This window comes from Octopus bimaculoides, chromosome 18, assembly GCF_046866305.1.
Source record: "Octopus bimaculoides isolate indiv1 chromosome 18, ASM4686630v1, whole genome shotgun sequence".
Classification (NCBI taxonomy): domain Eukaryota; kingdom Metazoa; phylum Mollusca; class Cephalopoda; order Octopoda; family Octopodidae; genus Octopus; species Octopus bimaculoides.
Genome location: NC_142945.1, coordinates 7,050,134 through 7,069,268, shown reverse-complemented (window position 1 = coordinate 7,069,268; position 19,135 = coordinate 7,050,134). Strand labels below are relative to the sequence as shown.

The following is a 19,135-nucleotide window of genomic DNA, read 5'->3' as shown; positions in this document are numbered from 1 at the left end:
ACAAGTTTTTGATTTAAACTGAATTTAAAGTAATACCATATTGGTAGGGTACCAATAAATGCTTAATTTGGGGTTGCAGGCCCAATTGGCTCTCTGCAGGAGCTATCTTAAAAGTCCACATGGAGTGTAGCTTTTAAGCTAGTTTATATATATATATATATATATATATATATATATATATATACACATATATGATGGGCTTTTTTCAGTTTCTATCAACCAAATCCACTCACAAGGCTTTGGTCAGCCTGAGGTTATAGTAGAAGACACTTGCTTAAGGTGCCACAAGTGCCAGATGCCGAAGTGATCGCAGAGCACATAAAATGAAGTGCTTTGCTCAAGAACACAACACAATACTTTGTCGGGGAATCGAACCCACAATAAGTAGGATAATGGTAATGATGGTATGAGGGTGGTGATGATGAGGGTGGTAATAACGGCTTCAAAATTTGGCACAAGGCCAGCAATTTGTGGGGAGGGTTAAGTCAATTACATCGACCCCTGGGCTCAATTGGTACTTATTTTAATGACCCTAAAAGGAGGAAAGGTAGAGTTGACCTCGGCGGAATTTGAACTCAGAACCTAAAGACAGGAGGGATGCTGCTAAGCATTTTTTGCCCAGCGTGCTAACAACTCTGCCAGCTTATGACACTGATGAGGGTGACAATAGTAATAATAATAATAATAATAATAATAATAATGAAGATGATAACAATGATGATGAGCATGATGGTGACTTTGAAGACCCAAGTCAACAACAACAACAACAATAACAACAACAACAACAACATCAACAACAATGAAGACACCACTTCTACTACTACCGCTACCACCTTGTTGCCAAAGTCGACAACAATGACTGTGGAGATGATTGACGATAATGACAGTAACATTAAAAACACACACACACACAAACGAAGCACTAACGAACATTTCCAAAGCAAATAACTAAAAGAATATAACAAATATGAATTTTAAAAAAAACATTCAAATACAAATAACCTATTAATTTTGTCTTCAGTTTCGAGAATGTTTTAAAACCAGGATTTTCTTTAATAATAACATTACTCATAGATAATGCATTTCGTTAGTTTATTATTACTGTTATTATTATTATTATTATTATCATCATTATTATCATTATCATTATCATTATTATGATATTCTTATTATTATTATTATTATAATCAACATTCTTTTACTGTTTCATTATATTTATTTTAATTTCAAAGCATAATTGTGTGAAATTAGCTAAATTAATAGTAAATTCAGCAAAAACTTTGGCACAAAATACAGAAATAAAACTACAACAAAAATAATTTCAAATGTGCTTTATGCACAAAATTTCCAGAAAAAATTATGTAATATCATCAATTATTATAATCATTATTATATTCATTATTATTATTATTATTATTATTATAATCATCATCGTCATTACTATCATTATTATTATTATTATCATTATTCAGATGGCAAGCTGACAAAATCGTTGCATGCCAGGCAAAACGCTTAGCAGTATTTCATTCATCATTACATTCTGAGTTCAAATCCTGCCAAGGTCAACTTTGCCTTTCATCCTTTCCGGGTTGATGAAATAAGTACCAGTTGAGCACTGGGGTTGACAAGATTTCAGGCCTTGTGCCTATCGTACTTGAGTTATCGACCCTGAAAGGATGAAAGGAAAAGTTGACCTCAACAGAATTTGAATTCAGAACATAAAGATGGATGAAATACTACCAGCTCACCACCATTAATAATAATAATGATGATAATAATAATAATAATAATAATAATAATAATAATAATAATAATAATAATTCTTTTTACAAAAGGCACAAGGCCTGAAAGTTAGGAGGTGGGGGGGGGAATCAATTAGATCACATCCCCCAGTGCTCAACTGGTACTTACTTGATCAACCAGGGTGGAATGAGGGGTAAAGTCAACCTCAGTAGGATTTGAACTCAAGACATAAAAGACAGATAAAACACCACAGGGCATTTCATCCAGTGAGCTGACATTTCAGCCAGCTCAATCGATTAACGATGCTGCTGCTGCTGCTGATGATGATGATGATGATGATGATGATGATGATGATGATGATGATAAGGAGGAGGAAAGAAAAATTGCTGGTATTATTATTATTATTATTATTATTAACTATTATTATCTTTGATTATATTATTATTACTCTTCTTCTTCTTCTTCTTCTTCTTCTTATTATTATTATTATTATTATTATTATTATTATTATTATTATTATTATTATTATTATTATTGTTATTCATAAAAGACAGAAGCGTTTAGGAACACTTCTCTAAAATTGTTTCATAACATTTTTTTTTTTGGTTATTTTTCATTTTTTTTTCAAGTTTTCCTCAATTGTTTCTGAGTAGATAATTACATACATTTGTACAGAAGAAATGTAATTAAAAGTTTAAAAGATCTCGAGATAATTTCCTAGCAAGACTTTAAAATCCATCCAACAAAAGATTTTTTTTAAATAAATAAATAAATAAATAAAAATTGTTAAAAAATAGAAATGAAAATAAAAATATGGAAAAAAAAATGAAGCTACTGGCATCTTTAAGGATGTCGATGAATAAATTAATAACTAACGAGTCAACATTAATTACGGTTTTATGGTCGTAGTGGTGGTGGTGGTAGTGAAGTCACGGCTTTTGCACCATATCCACAGCTAAATGGGTTGCATTTGAGCTGTTTTCTTTGTTGCAGTTTTTCTTATTGCAGTTGCAGTAGTTGCTGTAAGTGATTCAGTGCTGGGTCTTGTTTTCCCGGTTTCTCTCAGCTTTGATATGAGAAGCAGTCAGCTTTTTTTTCTCCTTAATGTCTCGAAGGAACTGACTCTGACCCCCCAACCCTAACCACCCCTCCCCAACCCCTCCCACCTACAGACCCAGCAAGGAAAAACAAATGACAGTTAAGCTAAGGCTATTATCGCTGCTGTAGTTAGGATTAGGAAAATATTTAATTAACCCTTTAGAATTCAGATTTCTGAGTGAAATATAATGCAGAAAAATATAATACAGAAAGTATAATACAGAAAAATATATATACATTAAAAAATTATGTAATGTCTAATCTCAACAGCTGTTTAAAGAGGCCCAGACTTACATAATAACCATAATTAATGGGTGCTATGCACATAATGTCATAGGCATGCAAATTTCAGGCCTTGTCCCTGTAGTAAGAAGGGTTATTATTACTATTAATTAAGTAGTGATGGTGAGAGCAGCAATACTAGCACCAGCAGGAGAAGGAGGAGCTGCAGGAGGAGGAGGAGCAGGCAGAGAAGCAGGAGGAGGAGGAGGGAGAATGAGCAGGAGAGGGAAGAAGGCAAGCCACAGCAGGAGAAGCAGGAGGATGTGAGAAGAAACAGCAGGAGGAGGAGGAGCTGCAGGAGGAGGAGGAGCAGGGCAGGAAGAGCAGCAGGAGGAAGAGGAGCAGCAGGAGGAAGAGGAGCAGCAGAAAGGGGGGGAGCAGCAGAAAGGGGGAGGAGCAGCAGAAAGGGGGAGGAGCAGCAGAAAGGGGGAGGAGCAGCAGAAAGGGGGAGGAGCAGCAGAAAGGGGGAGGAGGAGCAACAGCACAAGAAGGCAGAGAAGCAGGAGGAGGAGGAGGGAGAATAAGCAGGAGGAGCAAGAAGACAAGCAGCAGCAGCAGCAGCAGTAAAGATGTAGCCATTCATACTGCATCCATTGTAAAGACATAAGTGATCAACAAACCAATGGAATCTGGTATAAACGTTTCATGCCTCCATTTTTCAGCAAGGTCCTTCAAAATTTTCAGCCTTTTTGAGTATCGGTTTTGGATGATGACCTGAAAAATGGTTTAACACATTTAAATGCAAGCATATGTGTGTGTGTTGGTGTGTGTATACGTGTTTGTCAGTATATGTCTGTGATTGTTTGCTTGTGTGTTTGTGTAGTTGTGTAGGTTCCAATCTGATCTGGCAGAGTTTCTACAGCTGGATGCCCTTCCTAACACCAAACACTCCAAGAGTGTCGTGGGTGCTTTTTACATGCCACTGGCACAAAGGCCAGTTAGGCAGTACTGGCATTGATCACGCTTGAACGGTGCTTTTTACATGCCACCGGTACAGGTACCAATCAGGTGGTACTGGCATCAGTTGTAAGAAACGAAGATGACCAATTTGTTGATAATAAACAATTATTAACTTCCTAATTTCCATTTTGTTTTCTTCTTTTAACTGGATATAATCTATATGCTTAATATAAACCTACTGATTTAAGGGAATTTCATTCCCCAACAATACTAGGTATTGAACCAGTATTTCCTTGGATGCAACCACCCCTTCATTAGTTTAACATATCCTCCAATTAAATTTATATATATATATATATATATATATATATATATATATGCATATATACATATATACACATACATACATACAGATATGTACATACATACGCACAAACACATATATATACATATACATATAAATGTATGTTTATACTTTTAGATATATACATGCAAACACACACACACATGCATATATATATATATACATATATAAATGCATTTACATGTATACACATATACATATTATACATACATACATGTGTGTATGTGTACACATTTAGTTATCTTTAGTGTTCAGTTAATTTAATGGATTAGCTGAACAAAAATGAAAAAAAAGACATTCCAACAATCTCAGAAAAAGGCAAAAAAAAAGAACAATATAAAAAAAATTAGTTGTATGTGTACCATTTACATAATTCCCTTTGTTCAAACACTAAATCAAAGAACTTCACCTACAATTAATTCCAACAACCATTCTAAACTCAATAAGTCTTATAACATTTTCTCAATTTCTATCTTTGGTCGCTTTTCTTCCATTTCTCCTTCCTCTACTACAACAAGAACAACAACAGCAACAACTACTACTACTACTACTACTACTACTACAACTACTACTACTACTACTACTACTACTACTACTACTACACTTTATTACTAAACCAATTTGGTGAGGTGGGTTTTTTTTTAATCTTTTTCTTAATTATTTTTTTTTTTTGCTGTTAAATTCATTTTCTTTATATTTCTTCTTTTGCTTTTTTCACCACCTCCCCCTCCCCCTCCTCTTCCTTCTTTTTCTTCTCTCTCTTCTCCTTCTCCTCCGCCTTTTTCTTGTTTGTCACTGTTCTTTTTCTGGGCTTAAATCTCATTTTGTGGACCCGTGAAAAATGAACTTCCATCAACTACTCTACCTATCTATCTGTGAATACCTGTCAGCGCCATGTATGCCATAAGGTCTGCGAATCTAACTGAGGCCTCAAAAGACATATGAAGATCTACAAAGATCAGAGCTTAACTTTTATGTGGTTGTCTTTTCAAAACATTGTCTGGTTTAAAAAGTCACATCAGACGTTATGATGGATCTAAGGTGTAAGTACAAGAAGTGGTGAGACTCTGCATAAGGAGTAGACAACCACCATATCTGAATACACAGCTTTTTACAGCAGAAACAACAGTAAGCTAATGAAGATTACATGATGATTTCATAACTCATCTTTCTTCGTCATTCGTTGATTAACATAATGGTATGTACCCGCCTTATACTTTACTCTAAAGCCTATGTATATTGATTTCTAAATACTGGTTTTTAGTATTGCTGTGTTTATGAAATCATATATAAGTATGTGAATGTGTGTGCATATGTATAAATACAGGGTATTGGTTCATTATAATAGTAATATAGTTATGTTGCTTACCTTATGTACAGCTTGAATAAACCTTTTCTTTACATACAACCTCTGGGGCCACAAATTATTCTTGTAGGGATTAAAATCAGCCACATCTTCAGGAGTCTAACACAGAAAAATTAAACAAAATTATCGAAATAAACTGCACGTATATTTTTATTTTAATATCAGAATCACAGAAAAGGTGGAATGCAAGACTGGTAGAATGTCGGATAAAAGGACTTAGCTATGGTTTTTTTTTATATATTCAAAGTTCAAATATATGCTGAGGTCGACTTTGCTGTTCATATTTTGCAGTCAATAAATAAAGTGCCTCTCAAATACTCAGCTTAGTTCTTTTTTTCTTTCTTTCTCTTCCACCCTAATTCTCTAATTTTATCACAATGAGGGGTGTCTGTTTTTTCCACATCACCAGCTCTTCTTGCCAAAAGTGGCTCACTTGGAACCATGCAGTTGTCATGTCACAAAGGCTACAATATACAACCACCTCCAGTCAGGAGAGGGGAGACTATTTCACCTGTTACAAGTTTGAGAGTAGAGCAAGACCAACAACATCCACAGGGCTTTCAGTCCTGTGGATGCTGATGGTATATATATATATATATATATATATATATATATATATATATAATATATATATTATCATCATCATCATTGTCGTCGTTTAACGTCCACTTTCCATGCTGGCATGGGTTGGACGGTTTGACTGAGGGCTGGCACTGTACCAAATAGATTTCATGCCGTTCTCCCACTGGTACCAGATATCCATAGCAAAACTTCAAAAGGAACCACCGTTCCCTCCCTCTCTCACACACACTCTCCGGATTGACTACAGCCAAAAAGATGGTATCTCATAATTATACAACAGGAAAAACAAAAAAAAAACAGTAGGAACCCTCCCACTGCATACTTTCATTTAATTTATCAATTTAAATTTCTGAATTATCTCCCTTGCTCTTATTTTTGAATAATTATCACTGGTGCTAATTATTTTCATTCTCATGACAAGCTCATATCATATCAACTCAGTAAAAAAATTTTTTTTTTTTTTTATAGTCACAACAGCCTGCACTTAACTATACAAGTTCTAAATGAAGAAGACAACTCTGGGAAAATTTCCAATTTTACCCTGGTATTTCAAAAACTTTAAACTAAACTAAACGAAAAAACTGGTAAATAAATACTTGTCCATAATCCAACTTCAGCAGAATTGATTCCTGCTTTCACTCATTCTGTTTTTTTTTTTTTTCATGTTCATTTTTTAAAAATTTTCTATTTCATTTATAAATAATTTTATATTTATTCTATTCTTATTACTATTTTCCTGATTTTTTTTTTTTTCAAATTTTGTTTTGTTTTCCATATTCTTCAAATAAAATAAAAAAGTGAACAGAAAAGAAAAGCTGTATGTATTTATGTATTCAAGTGTTCTACTGCGACAATTTTGAGATAAGAAAGGGATTTTGGTACGGCTACTAAGTGTGATTGCTTTAAAGCACTATGAGAACACACACACACATATATATATATATACACATAAATGAATATATATACACATAAATGAATATATATATATGTATATACATTTATATATGTATATACATTTATATATATATATATATATATATATATATACATATACATACACACATGAACATATACATATATGTGTGTATATATATATATATATATATATATATATATATACATACATATATGTATAAACACACACATATATACACACATTTTACACACATAAATATATCTATACATATACATATATATATATGCATGCACACATGTATGTGCATGTATGCATATAAATGTGTGCGTGTGTGTGTGTATGTGTGTACACACATGCACATGCACATATATATGTATATGTTTGTGTATACATACATATATGCATATATATATATATATATATATATATATATATATATATACACACACAAACACATATGTATGTATAAAATTCATATATATTTATGTGTACATATATCTCTATGCATATATGTACATACATATATATATATGCATGTATGTATATATGCGCTTGTATTTGTGTGTGTATGTGTATACATATATATATATATATAAATAAATATATATATAGATAGATAGATAGATATAAATACAAGTGTATGCGTGCACGTATATGCATATTTACACATACATTACACATACATGAAACAAAAGAAAGAACCACCCACCCACCCACCCACCCACCCACCCACCCACCCACCCAACCGACCAGCCAATGAAATAACAATAACAGACAAGAGAGAAGAGAAACCAGCTGCCTTCTGGCAGCCTACATAGAAATAAATAATTTACTTTGAAGCATAAGTAATTTCTTAGATTTCCTGATAACCAGATGTCCAAAAACTGAAAAATGAATATTCATCACAACAGAGTTTTCAGAAAGTTGTTTGTTCTTTGAGTGCTTCAGTAGGAATTACCATTTTCCTTTCCACCAGATTTTTCCATCATTTTGGCCAATGAGTGCAGCCCGAAAAATGAGTTACTTCGTGTCTTTAATTTTCAAACATACATTTTTTTCCTAAAATTTTTTTTTTTTAACAGCATAATCTGAAATTTCATGTCCACGCACACACGTACATGTACACATCATGCATGCACATACACAGATGTGTGTGTGTATGTGTGTGTATTGTATGTGCGTGTGTAGTCATTGTATGTGGGAAATTTCGAACCTAGGTTCTCATTCCTAAGGTATTTTTTCGATGTTGTTATTATTACTATTATTATTATCATGACGTTAGGAAGGGTATCCAGCTGTAGAAACTCTGCCAAATCAGATTCGAGCCTGGTGTAGCCATCTGGTTCACCAGGCCTCAGTCAAATCGTCCAACCCTTGCTAGCATGGAAAGCGGACGTTAAACGATGATGATGATGATGATGATGATGATGATGATGATGATGATGATGATGATGATGATTATTCAGATCACTGCCTGGAATCAAACTCTTGGGGTTAGTAGTCCGGTGTAGTGGTTAAGAACGCGGGCTACTAACCCCAGGATTCCGAGTTCAATTCCAGGCAGTGACCTGTAAGATAATAATAATAACAACATCAAAAAAATACCTTAGGAATGAGAAGCCAGGTTCGAAATTTCCCCAAGACACCTGATGAAGGCTGGAGGGTATACCAGCCGAAACGTTGTGCTGACAACAAACAAGTTGAGGACAAATATCCATCAAATGTAAATAATGTAAATAATGTACATAATTCCTCATCTCTCAAATATAGAACTTAAAAGACTTACATCGTCATATATGCGCATTGTTCTTCTATAAATCTGCTCAGTCTCAAGGGAATAGTTTTGAGGATCATGGTTGAATCGGGACTATAACGAAAGAAGCAAAACAGGGAAAATCTGAATTCACCAAAAAATCATTCTTAGGCACAAAAATAAAAAAAACAAAAATGTATAACAGATGCAAGCATGGATGTGTGGTTAAGAAGATTGCTTCCCAGCCACATGGTTTTGGGTTCAGTCCCAGCACATGCCACCGTGGGTGAGTAGTGGAGGCACGTGGCTTAGTTGTTAGGGTGTTAAACTCGCGATTGTAAGATTGCAGTTTCGATTCCTGGACTGGGCAACACATTGTGTTTTTGAGCAAAAACACTTCATTTCACGTTGCTCTAGTCCACTCAGCTGGCAAAAGGAAGTAATCCTGTGAGAGACTATCATTTCATCCAGGTGCAGAATATATACGCCACTGAAACCAGCCCTTATGAGTCAGCACAATTTGAGAAGGTAACTTTACCATTACCTAACCATGGGTGAATGTCTTCTACTCTGGCCATAGGCTAAGCATATTGAGTGCATTTGATGAAGTCCATCATGTATGTGTGTGTGTGTGTGTAAAGCACTCGGCACACTCTGTAAAATGGTTGATGCTAGGAAGGGCATTCAGCTGTAGAAACCATGCCACAACAGACAATTCACTAATACTATAAAAAGTGACAAATCCCTTCACAAAATTTAAATCTGAAGAATCTATTAGAGTAGATGAAAGTACTTATCTGTGATTTGTACAACCATCTACATCTCTGAATACCTTATTTTTTGTAATATATATATATATATATATATATATATATATATATATATATAATAACTGGCACGCCGTCGGTTACAAGAACGAGAGTTCCAGTTGATCCAATCAATCAAGCATCTAAACTTGACAATTTGTGAAATAAAATTTGACAAATATTCAGGAAAAGAAAAACTTAGATATTTTTTCACAAAACATTTTATTCGTTTTCAAAATCTTACTTTATAGTTTTCCCAGAGCTGTTTCCAATATTCCTGTTCAATGATCTTTGATTCTGCACTCATGGCATCGTCACCAACCTTCTTCTGCCAACGCAGTTGGTTTTGCCGTTCTTCTTTGATCAGCTGTTGTATGGAGTTCTCAAAGGTAACTGTCTTAATTAGAACATTTTGGTGCATTATTAATATCATTATTCCATAAGTGAGAGAGTAAAAGTTGAAGAGGGAACTTGGTCCTAATGTTCAAGGACAGTGGGGTTCCTTGATTGACCCTACAAGTCCCCCAATATCAGGAGGTTTGCTCTATACCTTGTATACTTGCATTCATTACTTTTGGTAATTCTGTATACCACGTATGCTTTCTTTTATTAAAACCATAGGCACAGGAGTGGCTGTGGGGTTTCTCTTACTCTCTGTTTCATTCACGTTCTTTCTCTCTCTCTCTCTCTCTCTCTCTCTCTCTCTCTCCTCTCTCTTTCTTCCTCTTTTTCTCCCCATCTCTTTTCCTCTCACTTTCTCTTTCATTCTCTTTCTTCTCTCTCTCTCCATCTCCCCCCTCTCTCTCTCACACACACACACACACACACTCATTTCCTGGTTCAGTCCAAATGGCATCAAAGCATTTAAAAATCCCACTCAATCATCAGAGTTAAGCTTCCACTTACCTTAACCTGCCTTGACTCACTATCATTCTGTTTTCCTTTCCACAAAACTTTAAAAGAAAAAAATCAATAAACCATTATAAAGTATGAGACACTTCCAAAACACGTAAACAAAAAATTAGCATACTAAATTAGCATACTAAATTACCAAATAAACGAAGTTAATGCATAACATTTACACAATACAGATGTTAACCATTTAGCGCTTAAACCGGCCACATATGGTCAAAACTTTTCTACCTGTCTTATGTTCAAACTGTCAGAAGCTGGCCTCTTACACCTACCCTACAATGTCATTCTAAAAGTTTTTATTTTTGTCTTTGAAATCTTGAAGTTATGAGATAATGCATGATTAATTCATGACAATGAGAATGAATAAGCATTACATTTGACAGAGGGAGTCTGAATGTTAAAGGGGCTAAATAAGGTTTTAACATATACAACAATATATATATATATATATATATATATATATATATATATATATATATATATATATATAGATATATATATATATATATACATACATATAGATATCATCATCATCATCATCATCATCATCGTTTAACGTCTGCTTTCCATGCTGGCATGGGTTGGATGGTTTGACTGGGGACTGGTGAGCCAGATGGCTGCACCAGGCTCCACTCTGCCAGATCAGATTGGAGCCTGGTGCAGCCATTATATATCTGCTATATCAGAAATCTGATATAGCAGATATATAATTGTTTTTGTTTACCAAAACCACACACAACATTTTCGTCAGCATAGGGCTATAGTAGACGACACTTTGCCCAAGGTGCCATGCCGTAGGACTGAACCCAGAACCATGTGGTTGAGAAACAACCGTCTTACCACACAGCCATGCCTCTTTAATAGTTACATTATGAAACACGGCAATTTTGTTTCACCAATGATCTACCTGGTTGGTTCTTCTTTTCAATCATTTCTTCAACATTAATACAGCGAAATCCAATTTATTTGGTCAGTATGAAAGGGAAGCATCTGTCTACACCAAATCGGATTTCTGTGAATCTCTAATGAATTCAGGAGATGATAATATCAATGAGAATACATGTTGACATTAAATAAAACGAGACGAATATATTTGCTTCAATTTCCGTCCGATTTCAATTACATTCTTTTATATCTATCGTTTTTACTCTCAACGAATCTGGATCTACTCAACACCAGACATGTTTTCCTTCTAAATATGTTTCTGACATCACATAAATATATATATAAATTGGGTGTGTATATATACTCTTTTACTCTTTTACTTGTTTCAGTCATTTGACTGCGGCTATGCTGGAGCACCGCCATTAGTCGAGCAAATTGACCCCAGGACTTATTCTTTGGAAGCCTAGTACTTATTCTATCAGTCTCTTTTGCCGAACCACTAAGTTACGGGGACGTAAACACACCACCATCGGTTGTCAAGCAATGGGGGGGGGGGACAAACACAGACACGCAAACACACATACATATATATATATATATATATATATATAGGACAGGCTTCTTTCAGTTTCCGTCTACCAAATCCACTCACAAGGCTTTGGTCGGCCCGAGGCTATAGTAGAAGACACTTGCCCAAGGTGCCATGCAGTGGGACTGAACCCAGAACCATGTGGTTGGTAAGCAAGCTACTTACCACACAGCCATATTTAAAGAGTATATAACCCCATGAAATTGGGGTTAAATCCTGGCCTATAAAAAAAGCTTCTTATGGTTTAGGAAGCATTTACAGTTTATATAAATATCTAAGAATGATTCAATTATTGAGCAAATGAAAATTTGATCCATGGATCAACTGTGTTTTGCGGTTTATCAGATATGGCAAAATGAAAGACACAGGAGAATATTATCAGATCAGAAGCATTTAAGAATGATATAATAATATAGAGGTTCCTTACTGTTTTTTAAATCCTTGGTGCGTAACTTATTAGGTTTTTGGTTAAGCACTTTCGAAACAGCATGAACAGTGTCCATTTGAGCAGGAAACCGGTAGCCATTGTATTGTATTTCCTTTGATAAAATGTTTCAGGAGAGAAAATATGAAGAAAATAATTTAGAACAAACGCAAAAAGGTAAAAAAAAAGAATGAAAGCTTACAAAAGCTTCTTGTTTAGGCATATCATCATCATCATCTTCATTTAACATTCCTTTTCAATGGTTTGGATGGTTTGACAAGAGCTGACAAGCCAGGAGATTGCACCAAGCTCTATTGTCAGCTTTGGCATGGTTTCTATGGCTGGATGGCCCTCTTAATGCCAACCACTTTGCAGAGTGTATTTGGTGCTTTTCATGTGGAACCAGCTCTGGTAGGGTCACCAAGTAACTTGCCAGATGATGAGCCCTTAACTGGGAGGAAGAGCAATATTAAGGGAGGTTGCTTTATGTGAGGTGATGAGAAGTTAATAAAAAAAAATAGAGGGATAGAGGTAAGTGTCTTGCTGCAGAGGAGATTACGTGGCTAGCCCTGTTGGATAAGAGAGAGAGAGTGGGAGAGAGAGAGAGGGAGAGAGAGAGAGAGAGAGAGAGAGACAGACAGAGAGAGAGACAGACAGAGAGAGAGACAGACAGAGAGAGAGACAGAGAGTTAGAGAAAAAGACAGAAAGACAGAGAGAGAATTAGAAAGACAAATAGAAAGACAGAGAGAGAGAGAGTTAGAAACAAGGTGGTCGTCGTCGTCATCGTCATCGTCGCCATGGTTGGTGGTGGTGGTGGTCGCAGTGGCGGGGGGGGGGTTATTGTGGCGATGGTAGTTGTGGTGGCGATGATGATTGTAGCAGTGTTTACAATGCTGCTTAAACCCCCCCAGGCCACCACTGATCATGCAGGGGCATGATTAAAAACATTACATGCCATAAAAATTCTGTGGGGAGCGGGGGCTTAACTTCTTTTATAGCTGATAGAATGTATTTTGGAATATATCATCAAATGTCTGCTTTAATTAAAAAAAGAAAAACAAATCTGTCACAAATTAGCTATTATTTTTACTTCTGTATTTCTTTGATTCGTTAGGAATTTTCCTTAAATGAAAGGACTTACTTGAGGGGCTTTCTCCACAGACTTTTCAGATTTGTTCTTTTTGATTCTCAACCGATCAAGAGGAGCAACATTGTGAGGGTCAAGAATGGCAGGGTTCTCCTCATTAAACTTCTTCAATGCCTTTTCCCTAAGAAATTGTATAATAATAAATTGTATATATACATATATATATATATATATATATATATATATATATATATATATATTTTCACACACACACACACACACACACAGAGTCACACAGGCACACTCATATGAATATGTGTGTATATTTATAAGTAAAACATAACATGAGAAATTGTTTATAAGATATTTTGTTTCATAGTCTTACGTATGTTTCATTAATGTAAGGTCATTATTGGTAACATAATGCAAATTACATAATCAAGACTTATTGTCAAACCATCATCACAGCCACCACCAGCACCACCACCAGCACCACCACCATCATCAATGACCATCATCAATGACCATCATCAATGACCATCATCAATGACCATCATCACGGCCACCACCACCACCACCGTCATCATCAATGACCATCATCACGGCCACCACTAGCACCACCACCATCACCACCACCACCACCACCATCACCACCACCTCCACCACCGCCGCCGCCATCACCAATGACCATCATCACGGCAACCACCAGCACCACCACCATCACCACCACCACCACCACCATCATCAACGACCACTGTCATGGCCACCACCAGCACCACCACAATAATCTGCATCGAGACTGTCCTTTCCACAATCCCCAACCATCCTCAACCACAAACATCACCACCACCATCGCACCTACCACAACCACCACCACCAGTGTACAGCAAGCACCTGTAAATCAATTCTAATTGTCAGTGACTGCGATCACATGTTACAACACATGTCGAAGTTTCGAGTCAAGACTCCCGAGTTTTCCACCGAAAGTTGTCAACGGTGGTGAACAAGATGGCCGACCTTTAGCCGTTCTTAATGAGAGAAAGAGAAAGAGAAAGAGAGAGAGAGAGAGGAGGAGAGGTGGGGGGGGGTCGAGCAGGAATCGATAAATCACTTTCACGAGGAAATATTTCCGATACCGTTTTTAGAGTTTATGCCTTGCACATTAAACGATGACACCTCACATGCTGCTGTGGCAGAATTGAGAGTATTGTGGGGTGGACAGGTGGTGGGGAGTTGGCCAGGAAGGGAGAGGAGGGAATGGGTGGCAGATTATTAGACCTGCTGCACAAAGCCAAGGAAATAGAGTCTTTTTTCTTTTTTTTTTCTTCCTGAAAGGAAATGATCCATTAACAAACATTTATAAATCATCTCATTTTGTCTTCTTTTTTTTGTGGGGGGGGTGGAATTTTTTTTTTTTTTTTTGCTATACCACCATCCCACCCCCTCGACCACAACAACCAAATTTGAGAATTTTTATCAGTTTTTTCCCAGGCTGCTTTTTCAATGTCATGAGGATGATAATGATGATGATGATGATGATGATGATGATCATGGTGATAGTGATGATGACAATGGTGATGATGATGAGGATGGTTATGATGACGAGGACAATGGTGATGACGATGATGATAAATGACATGATAATGATGACAATGATGATGAAGAGGATGATGATCATCATCATCATCATCATGTGGTTGGCTGTGATGATGACACTGATGATGATGATGATGACGACGACAACAATGATGATGACAATGATAATTCTGCAAAATGCAGTTTCGTTGTTGTTATTGTTCTATGTATGTACTTAAATGTATTGTTTTTTTTTTTAGTTTTGTTAGTTTTTATTATATTTTTTGTTGTGAGGGTCTGGTCATGTTGGATATATTTGTTATTTTTTGATAATTGTTTTTGCTATTTTTCTGTTTAAATTCTTTTGTTTTGTCCTTTTGGTCACTGTTATGATGACTGCATAAAACGTCTGCTTGCTTTTTTTTTTCCCTCGTATTTTAAGTTTTTTAATTTTCTAAAACTTACATTGAATCCGTTTTATTTTGCATTTACAGTTTAACTGTTGGTGTTGTGGTCGTCGTTGATTAAGATGACAATGATTGTGGTGGTGATGACAACAATGACGGTGGTGTGGTGGCAGTGATGAGCGGTAGGAGGAGCAGGAGGAGGTGGACGCTGTTAATGATATCGATGACAGGGATGCTAATGATTGTGAAGAGAGTGACAAAGATGAGAGTACTAAGCCTAGTACTTATTCTATCGGTTTCTTTTGCCGAACCGCTAAGTTACGGGGACGTAAACACACCAGCATCGGTTGTCAAGCGATGTTGAGGGGACAAACACAGACACACAAACACATACACACACACATATATATACATATATATGACAGGTTTCTATCGGTTTCCATCTACCAAATCCACTCACAAGGCTTTGGTTGGCCCAAGGCTATAGTAGAAGACACTTGCCCAAGGTGCCACGCAGTGGGACTGAACCCGGAGCGATGTGGTTCGTAAGCAAGCTACTTACCACACAGCCACTTCTACGCTTATACAACTATATTCTTTAAAGTTATACCTCACAATGTTTCACCAAAACTACTTCGTGTGTGTGTGTGTGTTTGTGTATGCATTACCTAACAAATCCTTATCAAAGATGCTAAGGTATGATTTGAGGGAAATTTAGCTGTTATTTCTAGCACACTGAGCAACCACATAGAGGTTCTCTCTTTGACTCCTAATTTTTTTATTGTTCTCACTATTATTTATATTATTGACATTATTTGGTTCGTTAAGCGGAAGATTATTTTCCCTGATATCACCGATCTTGTTGCATTGTTGATGTTATTGTTGTGGATGTCACCTTGCTTTTGTTGTGTTTTTCATTTTTTTTTTTGTTGTTTTCTTGTGGTGTTTCTCTTTTGCTCGTTTGTTTTTCGCTGTTGTCGCGGGGTTTTTTTTTTTTTCACTTATTTTATCGTTGTTGTTTGCTGGTAAATGATGCAATTTCCTTGTTCAAGAACAAAATTAACAAAGTCCAAATTTTATTAATCACTCAATTTCTGTTCGGAAAATACAATTTCGAGAGTCAGATGTAGTTTCAGCTAAATAAAAGTGTTTTCTAATGTAATTAAGTTGCAACAACAACAACAACAACTACTACTACTACTACTACTACTACTACTATTACTACTACTACTACCTTTGCAGTTGCTGCTGCTTCTACAACAACTACTACAGATTTTACGATATGGGACACACTAAAACTGGTTCATTGCTGCTAATGTTATATTCTCGTGTCTGTCTAACAATGTATGTATGTATGTATGTATGTATGTATCTATCTGTCTGTCTGTCTGTCTGTCTGTATAACTATCTATCTATCTATCTATCTATCTATCTATTTATTTATCTATCTGTCTATCTTTCTATCTGTCGAACTATCTGTCCCTCTATCATCTATCTATCTATTTATCTATTTGTGTGTGTGTTCATGTGTGTGTGTGTGTGTGTGTGTGTGTGTGTGTGTGTGTGTGCGTATGTGCCTGTGTGTGTGCTTGCATGCACGCATATATGGCCATGTGGCATGCTTCACAACCTTATGGTACAGGGTCCAATCCTAAGGCACAGAACCTTAAAGAAGTGTCTTCTGCAGCTTCAGATCAACCAATAATTTGTGAGTGGAACATAGTAGATGGAAATTGTTTGGAAGCCCACTGTGTGTGTGCATGTGTACATATATATATATATATACACACACACACATCATAAAGAAGAATGGATAATTATACATCTTCAAAATTTGTCTATTATAGTAATATTCTCATTAAATTCACATTAAACTGACTCAACCAGGAGAACGGACACCTGTTTGGCAAACAATAAGAGTGAAAACAATCAGACTTGATTTAATGTGAATTTAACGACAATAATATTGTAATAGACAAATTCTGATGATGTATAATTCTCCATTCTTCATTATGATGTCTTAATTATATATACTCTGGAAAAACTGTATGGAATCTAATAAAGCAAAGTCAAGATTTACCTGTCAAGTAAAGCACCATGTATTTGTTGATTTTGAAGAATTCTATGTTTCCTATCATTTAATGTGGTTAGTCAGATTTGGATTATATCTGAGCGGTGATAAGGTAACCTGCTCAGATTCCAAATCCTTATTCTTTTACGTTCTTCTTCATCATCATATTTATCATCATCATCATCATCATCATCATTTGCAGTTCATTTTCCTTAGCTATATATAAGCATCGCTTCTAGGGGCGAATGGGTTATTTCCCTTGGTTTTTAAAACAAAACATATTAGACATATATAAGAATTCCTTCCAGGGACCGTATTATCGAAGTTTTTTCAACAATCTGAGTATGCCATGAGGTTTCCAGACGTGAGTTCTACTCACATGTCAAGTTTCTTCAAAATCAATAAAGCGATGTAGGAGGAGGTAGCTAACAACTCCACAGACAGAATTTCCTACATATGTAGAATGTGTGTGTGTGTGTATGTATGTATGTAGTAAACGCGTGCGGTTAAAAAAGAGATAGACTGACAGACAGACAGACAGGCAGGCAGGCAGACAGACAGGCAGACAGACAGGCAGACAGACAGGCAGACAGACAGACAGACAGATAGATAGAGAGAGAGAGACAGATGGACAGACAAGAGAGAGAGGTACAGACACACATTAACACTTATCAAAATACAAACATGTATGTGTGCGTGTCTGTGTATGTGTGTGTGTCTGTCTATATTTGTGTGTATGTCCTTGTCTTGACGTTGCACAAAAGCTGTAAACGAGCGTCACCGTGATGTAAGAAATGTCCTTCCACACAAACACGTCTGGCCGCAGGGCAAAGAATACCTAGCGATTGGAAAAGTGGACATCAAAATGACAACAACAACGATCACACACACACATGCACATACACACACTCATCCAGACGATAGTTTTTGAAGACATTGTACATGTAACAAAGCAAAAGTTAACATATCTGGTTCTGTTTCTAGATTAATCGCTTGAAAATGAAGCTGTGTACGCAGTGCAACACATCAGTCGGCCAGTGATCTCCATCTATATTTCTATATTTTCACGACTGATGTCTTCAAACAGAAAATATGATAAGACACAGGAAAGAAGCACACACACAAACGCACACACACACACACACACACACACACACACACAGCGACCTACAATTTGGCAGCAACAATAACAACAACAACACATAGAAGAGAAACGGAAGCAAAAGGATGAAACAAACAAACCCAGAGACAAAACTAATCATAACAAAAGAGTAATTATTTTATTAATGCTCAGATGACTGTTAAGAGAAAACACAAATATTTATGATCATCATCAACACCTCCACCATTACCCACTATCACCCACTATCA

The 19,135-nt window shown here is 36.0% G+C and overlaps 1 protein-coding gene across 1 annotated transcript in view; it reads right to left on the bottom strand.

The window, feature by feature from the left end:
• Positions 1–19,135, bottom strand: part of LOC106871988 (cilia- and flagella-associated protein 221) — a 103,168-nt gene that overhangs the window by 46,854 nt on the left and 37,179 nt on the right. The window contains exons 7-13 of the mRNA XM_089365986.1: positions 13,766–13,892; positions 12,627–12,738; positions 10,717–10,763; positions 10,055–10,207; positions 9,038–9,118; positions 5,757–5,852; positions 3,744–3,837 (exon numbers count right to left, since the gene is read on the bottom strand). Of these exons, the coding sequence (XP_089222112.1) occupies positions 3,744–3,837; positions 5,757–5,852; positions 9,038–9,118; positions 10,055–10,207; positions 10,717–10,763; positions 12,627–12,738; positions 13,766–13,892 (710 nt within the window). The remainder of the gene's footprint in view (positions 1–3,743; positions 3,838–5,756; positions 5,853–9,037; positions 9,119–10,054; positions 10,208–10,716; positions 10,764–12,626; positions 12,739–13,765; positions 13,893–19,135) is intronic.